Source organism: Podarcis pityusensis, assembly GCF_964106645.2.
Source record: "Podarcis pityusensis genome assembly, chromosome: Z".
NCBI classification, from domain to species: Eukaryota; Metazoa; Chordata; class Lepidosauria; order Squamata; family Lacertidae; genus Podarcis; species Podarcis pityusensis.
The window spans coordinates 1,623,594-1,642,334 of record NC_138044.1 but is presented as its reverse complement, the minus strand read 5'-3'; the positions used below and the strand labels follow the sequence as shown (position 1 = coordinate 1,642,334).

The following is an 18,741-nucleotide window of genomic DNA, read 5'->3' as shown; positions in this document are numbered from 1 at the left end:
ACATGACTGAATGACTAAACAACAACAAATCTGCACCTTGCAAGAAGTTCGAATTCTGAGTTGCACAACTGGGATGTCTATTAAGAGAGAAAGCCTGAGCAGCTGAGAAGAACCTGAGCAGCAGGTTAGGAGGGAAACTCAGGATTCCTTGCAATTACCGTATTTTTCGCCCTATAGGACGCACTTTTTCCCCTCCAAAAATGAAGGGGAAATGTGTGTGCGTCCTATGGGGCGAATGCAGGCTTTCGCTGAAGCCTGGAGAGCGAGAGGGGTCGGTGCACCGACCCCTCTCGCTCTCCAGGCTTCAGGAAGCTCTGCTCAACCCTCGGGAGACTGGCTCCGAGGGTTGCGCAGAGCTGCCTGCAGTCCCGGGCTCAGCGCACTTCTCCCCATCGCCAGCCCCACAAGCTCGGGGGACAGCGGGGAGGCGGAGCGCGCCTTCCCGCTGTTCCCCGACCTGGTTCTTCCAGCCCCGCACCTGGGGGGGAAATACTTTTTTTTTCCTTTATTTCCCCCCCAAAAAGCTACGTGTGTCCTATGGGCCGGTGCGTCCTATGGGGTGCAAAATGCGGTATTAATCTTTATTCTGCTTCATCTCCCTTTCAAAGCAGGTTATGAATCACACAGTGTTATACATAGAGGAAGACAGATATTTATCTTACAAGCACCTCAGGGTGGGTCCCCTCCCACACACTTTTAACTTCACAACCACCCTCTGAGGTAGGCAAGGCTGAAAGCAATGACTGCTCTGACACCAATTAGCAAGCTTGGTGGCTTTCGTGGACTCCCAGTCCAATATTCTAGCCACTGGTTCTCAGAAGGGTAGTTGTCTCCCAATTCCCTGGAGATCTTTAAGCAGAACCTAGATTTCCTGCATCAAGTGGGGGTGGGGATGTAAGTTTAGCTGGCCTACAAGGAATCCTCTACCTATAGGATTCTATGAAAAGACAAAACACATTACTTTTCCAAATTTGGAACAGACTAAAATGGAGCAGCTATGTATTTGGTCCCCCAAATCCATTCAGAAATATTCACATATTCTCTCTCTCTCCCCCCCCCACCCCACTGGAAAACTGTTTGTTCACTATGCATTTGAACACTGCATAACATATCCGAACCAAATTTTGAATGATGATGATTCCTAAGGTGGAGGTTTCAGTAAACAGCATCTGTCATGGATGCTTTAGCTGAGACTCCAGCATCACAGGGGGTTAGACTAGATCAGGGGCCAGCAAACTTTTTCAGCAGGGGGCCGGACCACTGTGCCTCAGGCCTTGTGGGGGGCTGGACTATATTTTTTTGGGGGGAAATGAACGAATTCCTATGCCCCACAAATAACCCAGAGATGCATTTTAAATGAAAGCACACATTCTACTCATGTAAAAACAGGCTGGTTGCCGGACCACCTGCGGGCTGGATTTAGAAGGCGATTGGGCCGGATCCGCCCCCTGGGGCTTAGTTTGCCTACCCATGGACTAGATGATCATTGAGGGTCCCTTTCAACTCTACAATTCTGTGATTTGGGTGCTGTTTGGAATCGAGGGGGCAGGCTGAACCTTTCACAACTGCACTGATTTTAGCAACTGATTTCAAAACTGCCCTGGTGGTAGTTCTCCCCCCACCCCCAATTTCTTAGAGTTCCCGAGCAATGCTGGGTAAAAGGCCGCTAATCATTTACATCTGTTAGCTGCCCCATAAACACAAATTCTCAGGGTGGAAGAAAAGACATACTTCATGCTGTTTCTGAAAGTTAAAGGGGGAAATGCTGCTCAGGAATGCTTGGGCCAAAGACTCAGAGCTACCACCCTCTTAGTTCCCACCCTCCTAAAAAAAGACAGCAAAACCAGATACTAAGCCTCCTCAACTGACAGGCAGATTCCCTCTCCGATTTCGTTTGTCCCACAACAGCTACCTTCTTTGTCGGATCCTGACCAGGAATATTTCTGGAACGACTTATTGGACGGGAGAGGATCCATTTCCAGCACCTTGTAGATCTGCCCAAAAGCTGACTGTCTCAAGGCATGCTGCAAGAAAGAAAGGTTATTTTCAAGCCCCATTGCTCCACAAGCTTCTCCTAAACACATATCGGGCTACATTCTGCCCCGCAGGCTGATGCCCACCACCCAGGTAACGGAGGCATGAGAAAAGCACATGAAGAGAGAGAAAGCCCCACTCCCACCAGCAAGCAACACCTGCGCTGCAGGCAAGACAGGTGCCAACCCAGTTTTTTCTTATGGGAGAAGACTCTTGAGCTCTGTAGGAAAAGCAATCTGTTCCTCCTCCCCATTCCCTGACTCCTGCGAGGAAGCCAGTTTTATGACACTTGAGGGCTACATATTTCAGAACCCACTCTATTTTTGTGCCTGCAATTATTTTAAAGCTGATTTTAATGTTGTATTTTAAATTGCTGGAATCTGCCCTAGGACCTAATGGTGAAGGATGTAGGAAATCGAAAAATGCCAGTTCCAATTTGTAGGTAGGCATTCAGGTTTAGTATTAAAACTCCACAGAGGGAAAGGCCCACTAATTTCATACCCAAACCACTCCACCGTCAGTCAATTTGTACCTCACCCCAAACCAGTTCATTTTTAATTAATCCAGTTGACTACCCAACAGATCCTGCTCTGAATAAATGAAAGTCACCTTCAAGTACTCACACAGTCATCTCAAGATACAGTCACCATAAACTAATCCCACTGCCCAACAGATAATCTGCCTAGTAACACAGATTACCCCCCCAGTTCAGTTTTCCCAAAACCCATTAACCACCAAGAAGCACTCAGAGAAAGATTCAGGGCCCACAGCCCACAAGGCCAGGTTTATCAACTCCCCTGGAAGAGGGAGCCATCTGTGCCTGCTTCCAAGGCCCAGAAGGAGGGAAAGGAAGGAAGAGTCCAGCATGAATACGCATATTACCCATACATAAACCGTACAACTTAAAATGCTGGTTTTCTAAAACAAGTACAGTCATACCTCATGTTACGTTTGCTTCATGTTACGTTCTTTCAGGTTATGTCCCACAGCGACCGGGAAGTACTGGAAAGGGTTATTTCTGGGTTTCGCCGCTCGCGCATGCGCAGAAGTGCAAAATGACATCACACGCATGTGCAGAAGCGGTGAATCGCAACCCGCACATGCACAGACATGCCACTGCGGGTTACGCTCTTTCCATGTTGCAAACGGGCCTCCAGAATGGATCCCATGCAAGGTGGTATTACTCAGTTAGGATGCAATTACCGTATACAATGTGCAGGATGCTGGTGTTTTCCATAGCCAACGTTAATGTCACAGGCTACCTTGGTTGTTGTTTTTTGTATTCATAGAGCACTGGTCAGGAAGCCAATGTGCTTATTTTGTTTTTGACCCAAATGAAAGCTCTGCACTAAGGGTTTTCCTAGGCTTGCCATACATCAGGAAAATTCCTGACATGTCCTGGTTTTCAGGTGTAAAGATGGCATCAGGGGTGAATTTTGCTGAATTGGCAAAATGTCAGGGAAAACCCGGATGTATGGCAACACGATGGAAAAAGCAGCAGAAACAGCTCAAAATATGGCGACTCTAGTTTTCCAGCCACTTGTGGCCACAGGAGTTGAACGAAAGGTGGTCCAGGATACTCTCCCACCCAGGCGTCTGGCACATTTTACCTGGGCACTGTGGGTAATGGCTTCTCTCTGTTGAACAGTCAGATTGGACAAGGCATCCGTTGGCTCCCGCTCACATGGATCATGCACACCAGGCCCACCTGTGGGGCAAGAAAGCAGGACAGCTCAGATCAGCACCAAGGACTTTAGAACCAGGGACTGGGGATCCCTGGCCCCTTCCAGGTGCTGTTGTGGCTGCAACTCTCTGCAGCCCCAGCTAGCAGGGCCAATGGTCAGGGATGGTGGGAGCTGCAGTTCAGCAACCCTGGCGACCCATCGTAGCCCTGGGCTTCCTTCTTTTCTGAACTGCTGTGAGGACAAAATTATTAAGGAATCCAGGTAGTTTCAGCAGAATAGGGGCAGGGGGAATGGCTGCCCAAAAGCACCTGGGTGGAGGTGGGGTTTCTCTAAATGAAAATGATAAGGGCCCAATTTCTCTATTATTCTAGGACTGTTCATTCTGCCATAAGCTGATGCTTTTAAGCCATCTTCTGCTGTGTTTTGTGGGATCTGACCATGATTACTTGAAGAATGCGAGTCCTTGTGTCTGCTCAGTGGGGCAGGAAACAGGGATACCAATGGGAAGGATGGATGGAAAGCAAGGAAAGTCTACACTGAAGCCTTTACCCAAGTATCTTTTCTCACAGTGAGAGATCAGGAGCAGACCTTGGGGGAGGGGAAGGACTCTAGGTCAGTGGTAAGAGAATCTGCTTCCACCGCAGAAGGACTTAGGTGCAATTCCTAGCAGATCCAGTTCAAAAGACCAGGCACCAGACCATGGGGAAAGACTCTCCTTTCTGCTGCCAGCCAGAGCGGACACCACTGGAGTAGACAAAGAGTCTGACCAGATATAAGGAAGCTCCCTTAGTTCCACTACACTCTTCTTAATGTAGAGAGAAGGGAAGAAGCAAATCTAAAGCCGGCTCTCCCCACAAGGAGAAAATAATGTCCAAATGAACCAAGGCATTTCAAAACCTATCGTAATGTAAGCGAAAGAGCCCCTCTGTGTTCAAGCACCACCTATTTCAAAACAGAACAAAGACTGCAAAATGGTACAGATCGCCCAATAAAACCACTGCGTTATTAAGAGACTTTCAGTGGTGCATGTTTGTTCCTTCCAAAGGTGTTAAAACAACACTCAATTGATTCACTTGCTTGGGGAAATACTACTTTAAAAACTCACAGGACTAGGACTGAGGCTGGCGCACAAGTAACAAACAGGACAAGTTGAAGAGATGTGTGCCGAGGCATGTACCACCCAGCACCTCAGGGAGTTCCTGTGGCAGCTCTTACCAGGTAGCAGGATCCCTGATGCCAAACACTCCATCACTCGCCGCAGAGCTTCACCGGCACCCAAGGGTCTATTGCACGTGCCTATGGCTTTCTCACAAATGAGCTCCAGTGGCTAGAAGACATTGAGATCCCTGTCAGTATGAATACCACCCATGGGGAAGAGGCAATGTTTGTTTGACACTTGGGTGCTAGGTTTTCTACTTTCATTCTGCATCAAGGGGTGGGGATTGTAAGTGTGTGTAAGGGAAGGTGGTGTACGCTTTAAAATGTTTGCGTACCAGGAAATGGTGGCATGAACTGTGCATTAATGAACTGTGGGGTTGAATGTTTAAGGAAGGAGCTGCGTGCAATGCCTGGGCAGACAAAGGGGACAAGAGGGATCACTCACAGCAAGGATGGGGAATCTGTGGCCCTCCAAATGGGTGTACGACTACAACTTCCAGCAGCCCTAGCCAGCATGGCCAAGAGTCAGGGATGATGGGAGCTGTAGTTTAGCAACATCTGGAGAGGGACAGGTTCCTCATTCCTGAGCCACAGACTGCTCTTCATGCCCAAGCCCTGGTTAAATGAATGGGAGCTACATCAATTACTATCCATTCCAATGGGCTTTTTCATAGGAGAAATCCCCAAATGGATTGTGTCTGCGGCAAAAGTAATTCAATCCACTTCCCACAAGGGTATCAGAAGATCCATGTCGAACAGTGCAAACAGTTATAGCTCTGTTTACTAAGGCAAGTGGCCCAAGCGAAGGGCACTTTGTCCTGACGTGCAGTCAGATTACTGCAATGTGCAGAGCTGCTTTTGAAGATGGTTCGGAAGCTTCAGCTCGCGCGGAATCCAGCAGCCAAGCTGCTCACCAGGGCAAGATGGCTTGAGCTCATAACGCCAACCCTGGCCCAACTGCACTGGCTGCCAATTAGTTCCCAAGCCCCATTCCAAAGTGCTGGTCTTGACCTATAAAGCCTTATGCAACTAGGAACCACAATAACCTAAGGACTGCCTCTCCTTATATGAACCAACTCAGATCCCATGATCATCATCTCAGGTCCTTCTTCAAGTTACCCCTCCATGGGAGGTCTGGAGAGCAGCAACACAAGAATAGGCCTTCTCAGCAGTGGCTCCCTGTTTGTCGAATGTTCTCCCTAGGAAGACTTGCCTGTTGTCTTCCTTACGTATCTTTAGATGCCAGCCAAAAACATTCCCCTATAACCAGGCCTTTCTTTGGCCCTTCAACTATCTGTGACCTTTTACAAGTTACGTTTTTAATAAAGAATGATTTTATTTTATTTTTAAATCCTCAATACTCTTTGGAATGAAGGAAATGATGAGCTTGTAATCTCTCTTTCCCCCACCATGCAATTTAACAACCCTTTTCCAACTGGTGGGGCTCAATTTCATTCCAGTACTCACCCATCCTTTCAGCGGCGCCCAAGTGTGGACTCTGTTGCACAAATCTCGCAGAATACGCAGCACAATCACACAGGACTTTAGTCCATTTGCCCTTGCCTAAAACAAACAGAATTGTTCCAATCCACTTGAAAAATGCCCAGAATAAGCAGTTGTTGTTTTTTAAAAGCAAGCCTCTGTGTTTTGTTTTTAATGTACAGGGATATAAGGAACACTCTTTTACATACAAACATGCATAACAACAATATGACAGTAAAAAAAGTTACCCAAAACTAGGGGGCGGGGGTAGAATTGCTTTCTTTTTTTTTAAAACAGGAGGCAGGATAAGAAAAGGAAGAAAGAATTTTTTAAAAAAGCAGCATTATGACATCGCTTTGTAACCATTCCAGACCATCACATGTGAGAAGCAAGTGGCTCACAGATCTGCAATATCTCAGCTGTTGAGTAGAGAAGGGGACTGAAAACACTAAAATATAAAAATAAAAAAGGCGGCATTTCTGATGTGTTTCAAAATAGAAAGAAAGAAAGAAAGAAAGACAAAAAGTAAAATGGGGAAAGCAGCAACTTCTACAATAAGGTAAGAACGAAAAGCCCAACCTGGAACCATTTGGCATGCCGCAGAGACGCCAAAGCATCAAGGCATTTTTGCCTGTCGAGTAAGTCCGGAGGGTCTTTCATCGGAACACTGTCTACTGGGAAAAGGGGAATATAAAGAAAAACAGAGACAGACACCATTTGACCAAGGGGGTTTCTGTCACAAAAACACAGAAGACTTGGCAGCATGAAGAGGGGGGTGGGGGACTTAATAAGGCTCCCAGAAGTCCTTTTGATTCCACCCCAAATTTTATTTTCTTCTCCCAGCACTGCAAAATGACATTTCATAAAATAAACGAAGCCAATTTTCGAAATAGTAAATATGTGTCCATGTAAAAGAAGGCATTTTTTCCCCAATTGGCCACAGTGAATCTGGGATCTTATTAATTTTTTTAATTTAAAAATGTAACACATCGGGGGCAGACCATAAAAAGTGTAACGCTTTGCATCATCCCTGCTAAGACTTTTGGAGTCGAATGGAAAATAAAACCAGAAGAGATTTACAAAATATTCAGCACATCCTGGCGCCTGGGAAGGACTTTGGCAGTTCCCCTCTCTCTGAATGTAGTGATCAATTCTTTATTATTCTCACCCCAGCGTCCCCCCTTCCAATTTCCAGGGAGCGAGGTTGGGATGTTTAACAATGATCAGATATTGCCATTAAAACCCCAGGAGCCAAGAAACTCTGTGCATTTGGCAACTGGACAAATGTCTCAGCCAGAGCTGCAACCCAGATGCAGTCACAACTTGGCAAGACAGCAACACCTCTACTGACGTTTATGCTCTTTTTGCAAAAAAAAAACCCCATACTTTTTTGCAGCAATTAAACATGTTTTAGCCAATTGCAACTGGACAATCCACAGCATCTTTATTTTTTCAGCACAGGGAAATTCACATCCACAAGGATTCACTTCTCTTTTTAAAGCCACACCACCTTAAAGCTCAGATGGCTTTAAAGGGGAATTAGACAATTTCGCTTAGGTTATTAGTGACAACTAGTCCCAATGGCTGCATGGAAGTTCTGGATTCATAGGCAGTATTCCTCTGAATATGAACCACTTGGGACCATGAGTTATTGCACTCACATGCATGCATAGGGACACCCCAGAGGCATCCACTTGGCCACTATGGGAAGCAGAACACTGGCCTCGGTCCAGTAGACCTGAAGGAGCATTTCCACCCCCATTGTTCTGCCCGGACACTGAGGTCCAGCGCCGAGGGCCTTCTAGTGGTTCCCTCCCTGCGAGAAGCCAAGTTACAGTGAACCAGGCAGAGGGCCTTCTCGGTAGTGGCGCCCGCCCTGTGGAACGCCCTCCCACCAGATGTGAAGGAAATAAGCAGCTATCCTAGCTTTAAAAGACATCTGAAGGCAGCCCTGTTTAGGGAAGCTTTTAATGTTTAACAGACCACTGTATTTTAATACTTTGTTGGAAGCCGCCCAGAGTGCCTGGGGAAACCCAGCCAGATGGGTGAGGTATAAATAATAAATTATTATTATTATTATTATTATTATTATTATTATTATTATGATTATGACTTTGATATGATTGAGCAGAAATTTTCTTACATTCACAGGAAATATATGAGATGACTGTGTGGGTCTCAAATATTTGTATGGGCAAGGGTCATGTCAATACCACACTTCAGAGCACATGCACAAGATCCCAGCTCAATTTCCAGATAATTTTTTTGGTGGAGTGGAGTATGTTTCTTCCCAGAGATTTCAAGACCTGTGGTAAGGAGGGAGGGGAAGCTGTGGCCTACCTGCTGCTGCAGGTCAACAGCTCAAACCATCCCTGACACGCTAGCTGGGTTGGCAGGAGCTGGGAGCCCAGCAGCGACCCTGAAGTAAACAGGAGCATGCTAAACGGACCAATATATGGGGGTCATAGTTCAGTGAGAGCACCTGCTTGGCATGCAGAAGGCATCAGGCTTAATCCTGACCATTGCCAGTTAAACGGTTCTGTGTGAACCATCCAGAGTGATGGCTAGCCAGAGTAGCCTGCATTGGGCTACCTGGGCTAACACAGAACAAAGCAGATTCACATACGCAAAGCCGAAATGCTTGTATGCTTTGGCAGGGGCCAAGCTGCGCTGATAGTCATATGCAATATTTTGGAGCTCCAATAAAACAGTCGTCCAACATCTGGGCAAAAGCTGTCCTGATGCATTGGGCTGCCCACTGTCAGAGACTGGTGATGGGGGGAAGTCAGGAGCCTTGGATTTCCAGGAAGGCAGGCAGGTGAGGCAAGGTATGGTCAGCACCACGGAGAGGGACCATGGTGTGAGTTTCGGGACCACGACTCCTGTAGCTGAGCCAGAACATCAACAGGATCCTGCAGCAACTTGCAGATTGATATAGCCAGGGCCAGGGGTTCATGGGGCAGAGCCCCACACCTTGAACTCTGTATCTGGCAAGGTAAAGGCCTAGTGCCTTATTCTGCTGTCAGGGGCTTCTTCTAGGTACTGGAGTTTCAAGCTGTGGAAATATTGTGCATGTTATGTGGTGTTAGAAATCTCCCAGGCGCAAGGTGCATGCATTTTGCACCTGGCATGGGTCCAACTGCGACCATGTGAAGATCTCTGGATGGCAGATTAGCGACTGACATCGCCATCTGGCTGGCCACTCCAGCTTTCTTAAGCAGGTAAGCAGAAGAGCTTGTTTATTTCCCATATTTTTCTCCAAGGAGTACATGGTTAAACCCCCTCCCCAGTTTTAATCACTACAGTGACCTTCTAAGATAGGTTAAGAGGCTGTAACTGACCCAAGGTCAGCCACTGAGCTTCATGTTTATGTTTATGGATATTGTTTTACGTATTTTCTTATGTGTATCATTTGACATGGTTTTGCTGTGCTTACTGTGCACATATGCTTATATATTTACCTACTGTAAGCTGCTTTGAGATTTTTCAAATGTTAAATGGTCTATAAACAGAAACGATGGTGGTGGTGGTATCTCATCAGGGCTCCACTGATCTCTCTGAGCAGCCTGCAAGAGAAACTCCTGAGTCTGATGACAAAGGCTCCTCCTCTTCAGGACTGTGGGGAGGAGATGTGGACTCTGGTTCCTCCAAGGCATGGCTCTATCTCCTTGGGGCTGCTGTCATCAGAGGACTGTATCTCTGAGGATCCCTGCTCTGGAGCCATAAAGAGAGAGACTTAAAAGCTTAAAATTGTTCTCTCTCATTGATGGTATGGACATGGCTTACAGGAACATTAGATATTCAAGAATTTACATTTCCTGAAATAAAATTATTTAGGCATCCTCTCTTATTGCTGAAAGAGAATCCAAGTTTAGTTTATAAAAAGTAGCTGGGTTTATCATTTTATCTACTGCGGTCTGGAAAGCCTGCCGGTTCAGCGTGTCACAGCCCTATGCAACCCGTAATCTAGCAGAAGAAATTAACAAGCGTAGAAGAGCATAAACCTCAAAGAAAATCCAAAGCCGTCTTGATTTGCAGCTTTCAGCTCTGGCTGTGACAAAAAGGAGCTGCAAAGCACCACACAGTTATGGTTCAACCCATATTAACTTTGCAGCAGATATTTGCATTGTTCTTTGCATTACGCACATCAACAGGATTGCAACACTCCCAATAAAAGCTGCAAAGTCGTAAATGGGATTAGCTGCTGGATGTTTTTACAAGCACAATAAAGGACAGTTTGGAGATTTTTTTTAAAAGTTGCTGTTTTGTTTCTCCCCTCCAACCCCAACTCTTGCCAGCATCTTTTAGTTCTGTGAGTGGAAAGGGCTTTGCCATTTCCTTTCTCCAATGGTTAAAACCAGGATATTTCCTGATGCAGAACAAAAACATTTTGCATGCATCTGGTGGGGGGAGTTGGGGGAGACAATAGAAACATCTGCTTCAAGATCATGCTTTGGACAATACAGCAACCAGTGGGTGAGTAAGAATCTCTTTTAATAAATTGCGGGGGTGGGGGAAAACAACAAGAGAGACTGACCGGCTGCAAGGCCGCTCCACCAACCATGCAGAGAGCACCTGGGCCCACCTTGCAGGGAAATCGTGCAACCAGGTAACCATTAAAGCCGCTGGCAAAGCAAGCAGAACCTTAAGAGCGGCACAAATGAGGAACTTTGCTCAAGTAAGACAGATTCTGTCTGCCTTAATAAGTTACCCGGAAGAAGATAACTATCACCAAAAAAAACGCAACACCCACAGGGGCTGGGCTTCCACAGTGCTCATTTAGCATTAATTGAAGAGGCCATGGTGAATGTGTTAGGAAGCCTTTGAAAGCAGCGAGGCTCTGAGAAGCTCAGTTTATCCTCTCTGTTTCCGCAAGGCCGAGTCCCCCACGTCGCAGGCAGCCAATGCGTGAGAGTTAAGTGTTGCAGAGGAACAGAGAGATGGAGAGAAAAGTGGAATCTTCAAGGGGGTGGCTCACAGCGTCAGGACTCGTTTTGGCGACCCTCACTAGAATAGGTGTGCCAGCTCATGCTCTGACCGTCAGGGAGGCAAAACATCTGCAAAAAAGACATTCGGGTGGACAGGACTGGGTGACTTTAACCACTTCATTACACGGGTGGAGGGGGGAGAGGAATGTAAGCAAGGAAGGAAGGACTGTGGGGCAGTGCCGCAAACACATCTGGGGTGAAATGCAGCCATGGGGAACTGCCCTCCAGAGTGAAAAGCTCTGTTCTGCCTTGGGCTGTGCCACCTGTGCTCCTGCTCACCTCCACCTGGCCCATTAAAACTGCAACCCTTCAGTTATTTGTATGCTCCCTTAACCCAAGAGATTTATTATTTTTTAAAGGAGGCAGGGTCAAAAAGCTGCAGGCTTTCCTTGGGGAGGTCTTCTCTCTTCTGCTCACCCACCCTCCAAATTCAGCCCAGAGACTGAGCTGGGTGTCAGGTCTGTTGGTGCAGGATAACTAAAGGCAGCTCATTTGCAGAGTTGGGCCAATGGGACAGGGCAGGGCATGGCAGAGAGATCTGAAGGGACCAAGAAACGAGAATGAAACATATTTCCACCTACTGGGAAAGGAGAAACTTATATACACACGGCAGAATAATTGATTCCTTCATTGCAGGGGTTAGATGAATTCTATAATTCAAAAGAAGGATTTGCAGAGGAGGGGTGGAATCAGCACATTTTTTAAAAAAGGGCAAAAAGAGAATTTAAAAAGAGTTTTTTAAGGGCCCACTGAGCAAAGTCCCAGCGTATGCATCTATTAGGGATTGGGGGGGGGGGGGGAGAGACCTGTGGCCCTTTCTCTCCACATGTTGATGGGGAACAAACCCCCCAGCCAATATGGCCAGTGGTCAGGGATGATGGGAGCTGTAGCCTAGCAACATCTAGAGAGACCCTAGTTCTGTGCCTCTGGTATAAATATATAAAAACTCCAAATTGTTACAGCTAAAAAAGAAATGGTCAGCAACCAACAAAACTATAGGAATGCTGGGCTGTGCGGCAAGTGCAAGGAACGTCGCCTGGCCTTCACAGCTGCAGCAGCAGCCCTGGCACTGGGTCCCTCCGCTGCCACCAGGAAGGCCAGGCCAGGTGACATTCCTTGCGCTTGCCACCCGGGTCCAGTCTTCACAGCTTCAGCAGCGGCTCCAGCACTGGGTCCCTTTGACAATGGGGGTGAAAGGTGGGAGGAAAGAAGGGAGGGCAGGCGCTATCAGGATCCGCGTCAGCTGCATGGCTCCCTTTGATGGGGGCGGGGGGGGGGAGAGAAAGGGCTGGCTTGGGGGGGGAGCTGCTTTAGGAGGAGAGAGAAAGGGCTGGCTGGGGGAGAGAGAGAACTTTTGCCTCCCTTTCCTCCCCCCCATAAACTCCCCCCTCCCGTGTCCAGTTAGCCACCTCCTTCCACACACCACCCTGCGCACGCTCCTTGTCCCTCCAATGACAATGGGGAGATCACTGCCAGTTTTTTGTACTGGGAGTAGATCACAACCTTTTGGAAGCTGGACGTGCCGGCTATATATCAAGATTCATAATTTATCTAACATACGATCCTTCTAGTTCTCCTTCTCATTCTCTCTACCAACCACAAGCCTTGCCCACTCTCAACCCTGCTGACTTCTCTTTTTTCCATTCTTTTCACAAATAAGAACAGATAAGAAAAGGTGGGTGGGAGGCTGATTTTTTGCCTCTGGGAAAAATCAAGGTAATAACTTCATAAAATGGTTTTAAAAAACCAAACCAACCCCAAACCTAACTTCTTTATTCCCAATGCATATTGAGTAGACAAGAACATCAGAAGCCCCCTTCTGGGTCAGACCAAAGCTCCACCTAGTCCAGCCTCCTGGTCTCACAGAAGCCAACCAGATGCCCCAATGGGAAGCCAACGGGCAGGATCCGCGTGCAGCAGATCTCTTTCCCCTCATGTTGCTCAACAACTGGTATTTAGAAACCTACTGAGTACATATTACTCAACACTACAGGCAAAATGTGGCCATCATGACTGGTAGCTATTGACAGATCTGTGACAGATGAGGCTAATCCACTTTTAAGGCCGATGATACACCTTGTGGCAAATTTCAGAATCTAACCATACGCTTTGGGAAGAAGTACTTCCTTTTGTCTCTTTCAAATCTCCCAGCATGCAGATCCATTGGATGTCTCCCACTGGCTTGTAGCTTAGAAGAGAGGAAAGTTCCTATCCACTTCTCTACACCACACAGAATTTCATTTTTCAAATGAGCAGAATTGGATTGCTTTGGTACATCAGTGAAGTACATTGTCCTTGAGAAGAAAGTGTTATCCTCAAAAATATACTGGGATTTAAAAGAGGGTATCTGTTTCTCTACCACTGTTTCCATGTCTCCTTAACAACTCAGTGATGCTTCACATATCTTGTATTAATTCCCGATTCTTTCAATCCATGCCTGGAGGGAAAGTCTGGATTCTAATAAAATGCTTACAATTACGATTGCTAAGCCAGGGGCTGGCATTTACCCCTGCTAAATTAATGCAGTTTATTAGTTGCAGGGGCCCACAAATTTAGGCCAGGCCTGGTAGTCAACCATTGCCTCTGGTAGTTTGCAAAACTGGGCCACTTTGCTGCCTGCCTTCTGAATTCACTGCCTACAGAGAGTTTTTATAGGGGAGAAAAAGCAAGGATTTCTGCTCCCCACTGAATCCCTGCAAAGGCGAGGGCTTGGTGTGAGGCATTCAGCCTATTACCTTCCCAATTCCCGCTTCCACACATCTACATCTCCAACCCATCCACTTTGGCCATGAAGCACCCCTATCGCCATTCCACCTGTGTGAAACACTTCTCCTTCCAGGGGCTCCAAACACCTGTCCCCAATTCCATCCTGAAGGGACAAATTAAAACTGACCAACGCTTCTCATAGTGATGATGGTTCTGTGTGGGGTGGAGGGCAGTGAGGGGAGAGGGGAAACAGAGGAATGTGTGGTATGTCTAGAAATGGAGAAAGAGCAACCAGGAGTCAAAAGTCTGACATTGCTCAATAGCTAAATTATGGGGAGGGGGAGGATATAAAGCACTGGAGACACAAGGCAGGAATTCTATTCCAGTGGGGATGAATGGGACAACCCTATGTGTGCCTACTCATAAGTAAGTCCCATGGAGTTCAATGTGGCCTACTCTTGGGTAAGGGGGTACTTGGGGTAGGGTTGGTGCTCAACTTTATCGCCGGCTTCCTATGAATGCAGAGGAAACATCCTCCATCCATGTCTTTTCTTGTGCCTGAACAGCAAAGTCCAAGTGCGTAACAGGAGATGGGACAAGACACGGCGAGGAGACAGATGACACCCAGAGAACGTTATGTGCAGCGGTTTAAGTATGGCACTTTAGCAGTAACCTCAACTCTGTCCTGCTCATGGGTATTATTGGCTTAAAGGTAAACACACATCAATAATTAGCAGAGAAGGGGAATCTTCTGGAGAAGGAAAAATACCCAACAGCTTCATCACCACCATGTTGGGCAACGCATTTGTGAGAAGCCCCTTCTCCAGAGTATCCACTCTTAAGGCTCAGATTATTTAACACAGCATTTAATCAAAAAGCAAACAGACTTGGTATCTGTTGTTAACCAATAGCAAAACTGAAAGGGAGCCAGCAAAGGAATTTGCTAGGTGTGCCAAAGTCCAAGCTGAGCAGGTATAAAAGTAGGACCTGACACTCGTTCCGAAAGGAGGCAGCAGAGGCACAGCACAGTCGTTGACTACCTTTAACATACACACAAAGCCACAAAGCTAGGCGGGGGCCAAAAATCCCAGCCAAGGGGTAGGCAACCTGGTTACCTTCCAGGTGTCACTGAACTACAATCACCCTTGACCACTGGCCACTCTTGGCTGGGGCTGAAGGGAGTCCAACAACATCTAGAGCAGCCTTTCTCAACCTGTGGGTCCCCAGATGTTGTTGAACTACAACTCCCACCACCCTAGCTAGCAAGGCCAGAGCTCAGGGATGATGGGAGTTGTAGTCCAGCGACATCTGGGGACCCATAGGTTGAGAACCGCTGATCTAGAGGGTACCAGGTTGTCTAACCCAGTCCTGTCCACCCCTTCCCCACCCCAGAAATGTGAGCTGATCAATTTAACAGTGGTTCCCGAAGACCAGTGGTTCCCCAAGTGGGTAGTATAGCTCGGGGGGGGGGGGTGGATTACTGGGGACGGCAAGGGATATGTAAATGAATACCAGAAACTGAAAAGCTGGTATCACTGTTCATTCATTTTGCTGAATTAGTTAATTAAACTAAAATATTTTAAATTGGATTTTGAATAAATGTGCAATTAATTCTTACTGTTTTGGGTTTTGTGGTTATCATCTTCCTTGTTGGGTCATGCAAACCACTTTTTTGAATACTGCTTTTATGGGGTAGGAGGCACTGGGGATGAATTTGTGGAACCAAGGGGGCAGTGGTCCGAGAAAGTTTGGGAACCACTGGTCTAGACCAAATGATGTTTGCAAAGCTAAGAGTTATGTATAGGGAAAGATTCTGTTCCATCTGGATAGGAGACCAGTCTGTTTCTGAAATAAATTTAAAGTCCTGCTTGCAGCATACTCAACGTCACGGACAGGAACACAGCCTTGTAGTCCAAAAACTTAATCATAATCATTTTCCCATGGGCAACATGTTAAGAGTTTGGGTTAGAAGGATTCCGGTCCTGCCTGTCTTAATGGAGGCAGCCCCCACAACAGCGGGGGATCGTCGATGAATGAAAAACAAAGATGACAGAGGGCAAATAATCCTTGCAAGTTCCCCCCAGGGACAGGGGGAAGGGGCTTCAATCACAGTTCATCTCGGTGCCTGGCTCCAACTCTAGCATGGAATGTGGGAGGCCGGGGGCTGCTGAGTGCAAAAGCACTTTGCCTGGCGAAAACCCTCCTATGCTGCCATTAAGAAACAGAGGTTCTCCTTTTAACTGGCTTTAAAATACCGGCATAAGGGTTGCAACAACATATTGCCAAATATACCAGCTACAGGGATCAGAAGTTTGAATTGAAATAAGATTTTCTTTGGCGTGAGAATCAGTTGGGGGGAGGGAAGCCCACGGTTTGTTTATTCTAAGCTTCTTTTATATATTTATGATTTGGCAACCCTCTCCAGAATATAAAATAAAAATATCTTTACAAGTGAGGAAGCGGGGTTGGAGTAATATTGATATTAGCAAGCAAAAAATGGAAGCTGTGTGATTTGAAATGAAGAAAGGAGGGGGAGGGAAAGCTCAAATATGACAGTGTTGGAAATTCCCCTCACCTCCATTTAAAAAACAACAGACAAGGAAAGAGAGACTGAGATTTGTGTGTTCTACTGACAGAATGTAATGTAAGATAAAGTTTAATTGGGCCATAAATCTCCAGCTGGAAGGAAAAGAATTTGGGGGCTGTGATCAGAACCCTGCAGAGATTCTGGAAGTTGGAAAGGAGTATTACCGTATTTTTCCATGTATAAGACACCCCCTATTTTTGGGGACTCCAAATTAAGAAAACACCCCTCAGGACTACCTGTGCATAAGATGAGCCCTAATTTTAAACCTAATTTTTTGTTTAAAAAAACCTAGTATTATACACGAAAAAATACGGCAAATCTTCAGTGCATTTGAAAACTGCCCACCTTTTCCTAGGTTGAGGGGGAAATGGCAAAGATCTATGACATGTTTTACTAGTGAGACAGAATGGTTTCTAGCAGACTGTCGCCTGTTCCGGGACATCAAAGCAAGGGACGGAGAAATAAGACCTCTGAGAAACTTGGAGATTCAGTTCTGCCCAAAGCCATGATGGGAGAAAACAACAGCTGGGACGTGAAAGAGGCAACACCATATATGGACAGAAGGAATCTCCATCGATATAACAGTTTTCACACGCAGGGCAGAAGAAAGATAATAGTTTTGAGTTCCACACATGAAGCTTTATAAACTTATATATTGTAACATCACAAGTGGAAATCACTAATTCTGTAGCAGCTGATTAAGGATTATTGTAATTGTATTGTAATTGACGCAGTGAAATGCACCCAAACCATCAGGCAGGGAGTCACTAGAACTAAAATGTATTAATTTGAAGTTGATTGCCACTTTGATAATTGTATAATTTGGGGATTAATTGTTATTGTTATAATTTGGCTATTATTTGGGGTATATTGGAAAACTAATAAAAATTATGTAAGAGTTGGGGATTAGTAGCAAAAGCAGTATCTCAGAGGGAAGAAAACGGGTGGGTAAGCTGTGACCCTCTAGATGGGCTCCAACTCCCATCAGCCCCAGCCATCATGGCCAATGGTCAAGGATGGTTGGGAGTTCAACATCATCTGCAGAACCAAAAGGTTCCCCACCCCAGGAATAAAAATTAATAATATTTTAGACCAAGACCTGCCTTAACAGAGAGATTTTCACACAGGAGTGAGAAGTGGGGGCAAGATGAACCTATCAGAGGAGTGCATTCTAACATCTAGGGTCAGCCATGGAAAAGGACCCGAATGAACCATGTTTATATGATATTGAAAGCTGACTTGGGTGGGCTGTTCTGAAAATAGTGTCCTAGTAACAATCTCATAAACTAACAAACAGAGTTAACTGAAGCTTAGCAACTGTACTCCTGTATACAGCTTTCTCTGAATGGGGCTGTCGAATCCCTAGTGAGATCAGATGCTTCTCCCCATCCTTTTGGCAAGTAAACTGAGGTTTGCTGGTAGCACAACAAGGAGAGAGAACTCCCTTTTCACCTGCACAGTATAAGGAGGAAAATCATTAGCACAATCAGGAAAACAAGGGAACTCCTCTCAATACCTCCATCCTTCTTCTCAGCTTCGTCCCGGATTAGAGGGGAGGTTAGGGTCACCTTGAGAGTTAGTGGAAGCTCCTTTGTGCTACGGATGATGATGGCTGCCTCACCCACATGATGCTCCACGTGATATTTCTCCTCTGTGAGTTTCTGAAACAGTTCAGAATTGCTCAGTTCAGTCACTGCGGTGGGGAATCACAATCTCAGCAAAGAAAAAGACGTCTTTATGCTGGATGGAGCTGATGGGAGTTGTAAATTTTCAGGAGGGCAAAGTATTGACTAACTTCCTAGAAACTGTTCCTTTGAAACAATTTGAAAACCAACACTAGAAAACCAAACAACCCATCTTCTCATTTTCCTTCCACTGGAGATGGTAAGGCCAATATAATCTTCTCCCTCTAAGTTGGGCTGAGAACTTAGAAGTTCTCATTATTTATGCATAACTCAGGGAAGTTTGTAGTGGGCCAACCTGAGCACCCAGGGTTGATGGGGACACCCTGTTGGTGACTATGTGGATTATTCCGAAAGTGAATCCAACCCCAGCAACAGTTAAAGTAGAGGTATTAGAGCTGCCAGTGGTTCAAAGGCCA

General features: G+C 46.2%; 1 protein-coding gene across 9 annotated transcripts in view; it reads right to left on the bottom strand.

Moving 5' to 3' along the window:
- STRBP (spermatid perinuclear RNA binding protein) overlaps positions 1–18,741 on the bottom strand; it is a 121,399-nt gene that overhangs the window by 26,747 nt on the left and 75,911 nt on the right. For 6 of the 9 annotated variants that reach the window (XM_080990890.1, XM_080990896.1, XM_080990892.1 and 3 more), the window contains 6 exons: positions 18,157–18,301; positions 6,939–7,033; positions 6,345–6,440; positions 4,935–5,046; positions 3,645–3,742; positions 1,913–2,024 (listed from right to left, as the gene is read on the bottom strand). In XM_080990890.1, coding sequence (XP_080847016.1) covers positions 1,913–2,024; positions 3,645–3,742; positions 4,935–5,046; positions 6,345–6,440; positions 6,939–7,033; positions 18,157–18,301 — 658 coding nt within the window. The remainder of the gene's footprint in view (positions 1–1,912; positions 2,025–3,644; positions 3,743–4,934; positions 5,047–6,344; positions 6,441–6,938; positions 7,034–18,156; positions 18,302–18,741) is intronic. The other 3 variants (XM_080990891.1, XM_080990893.1, XM_080990895.1) reach the window with 1 other exon arrangement.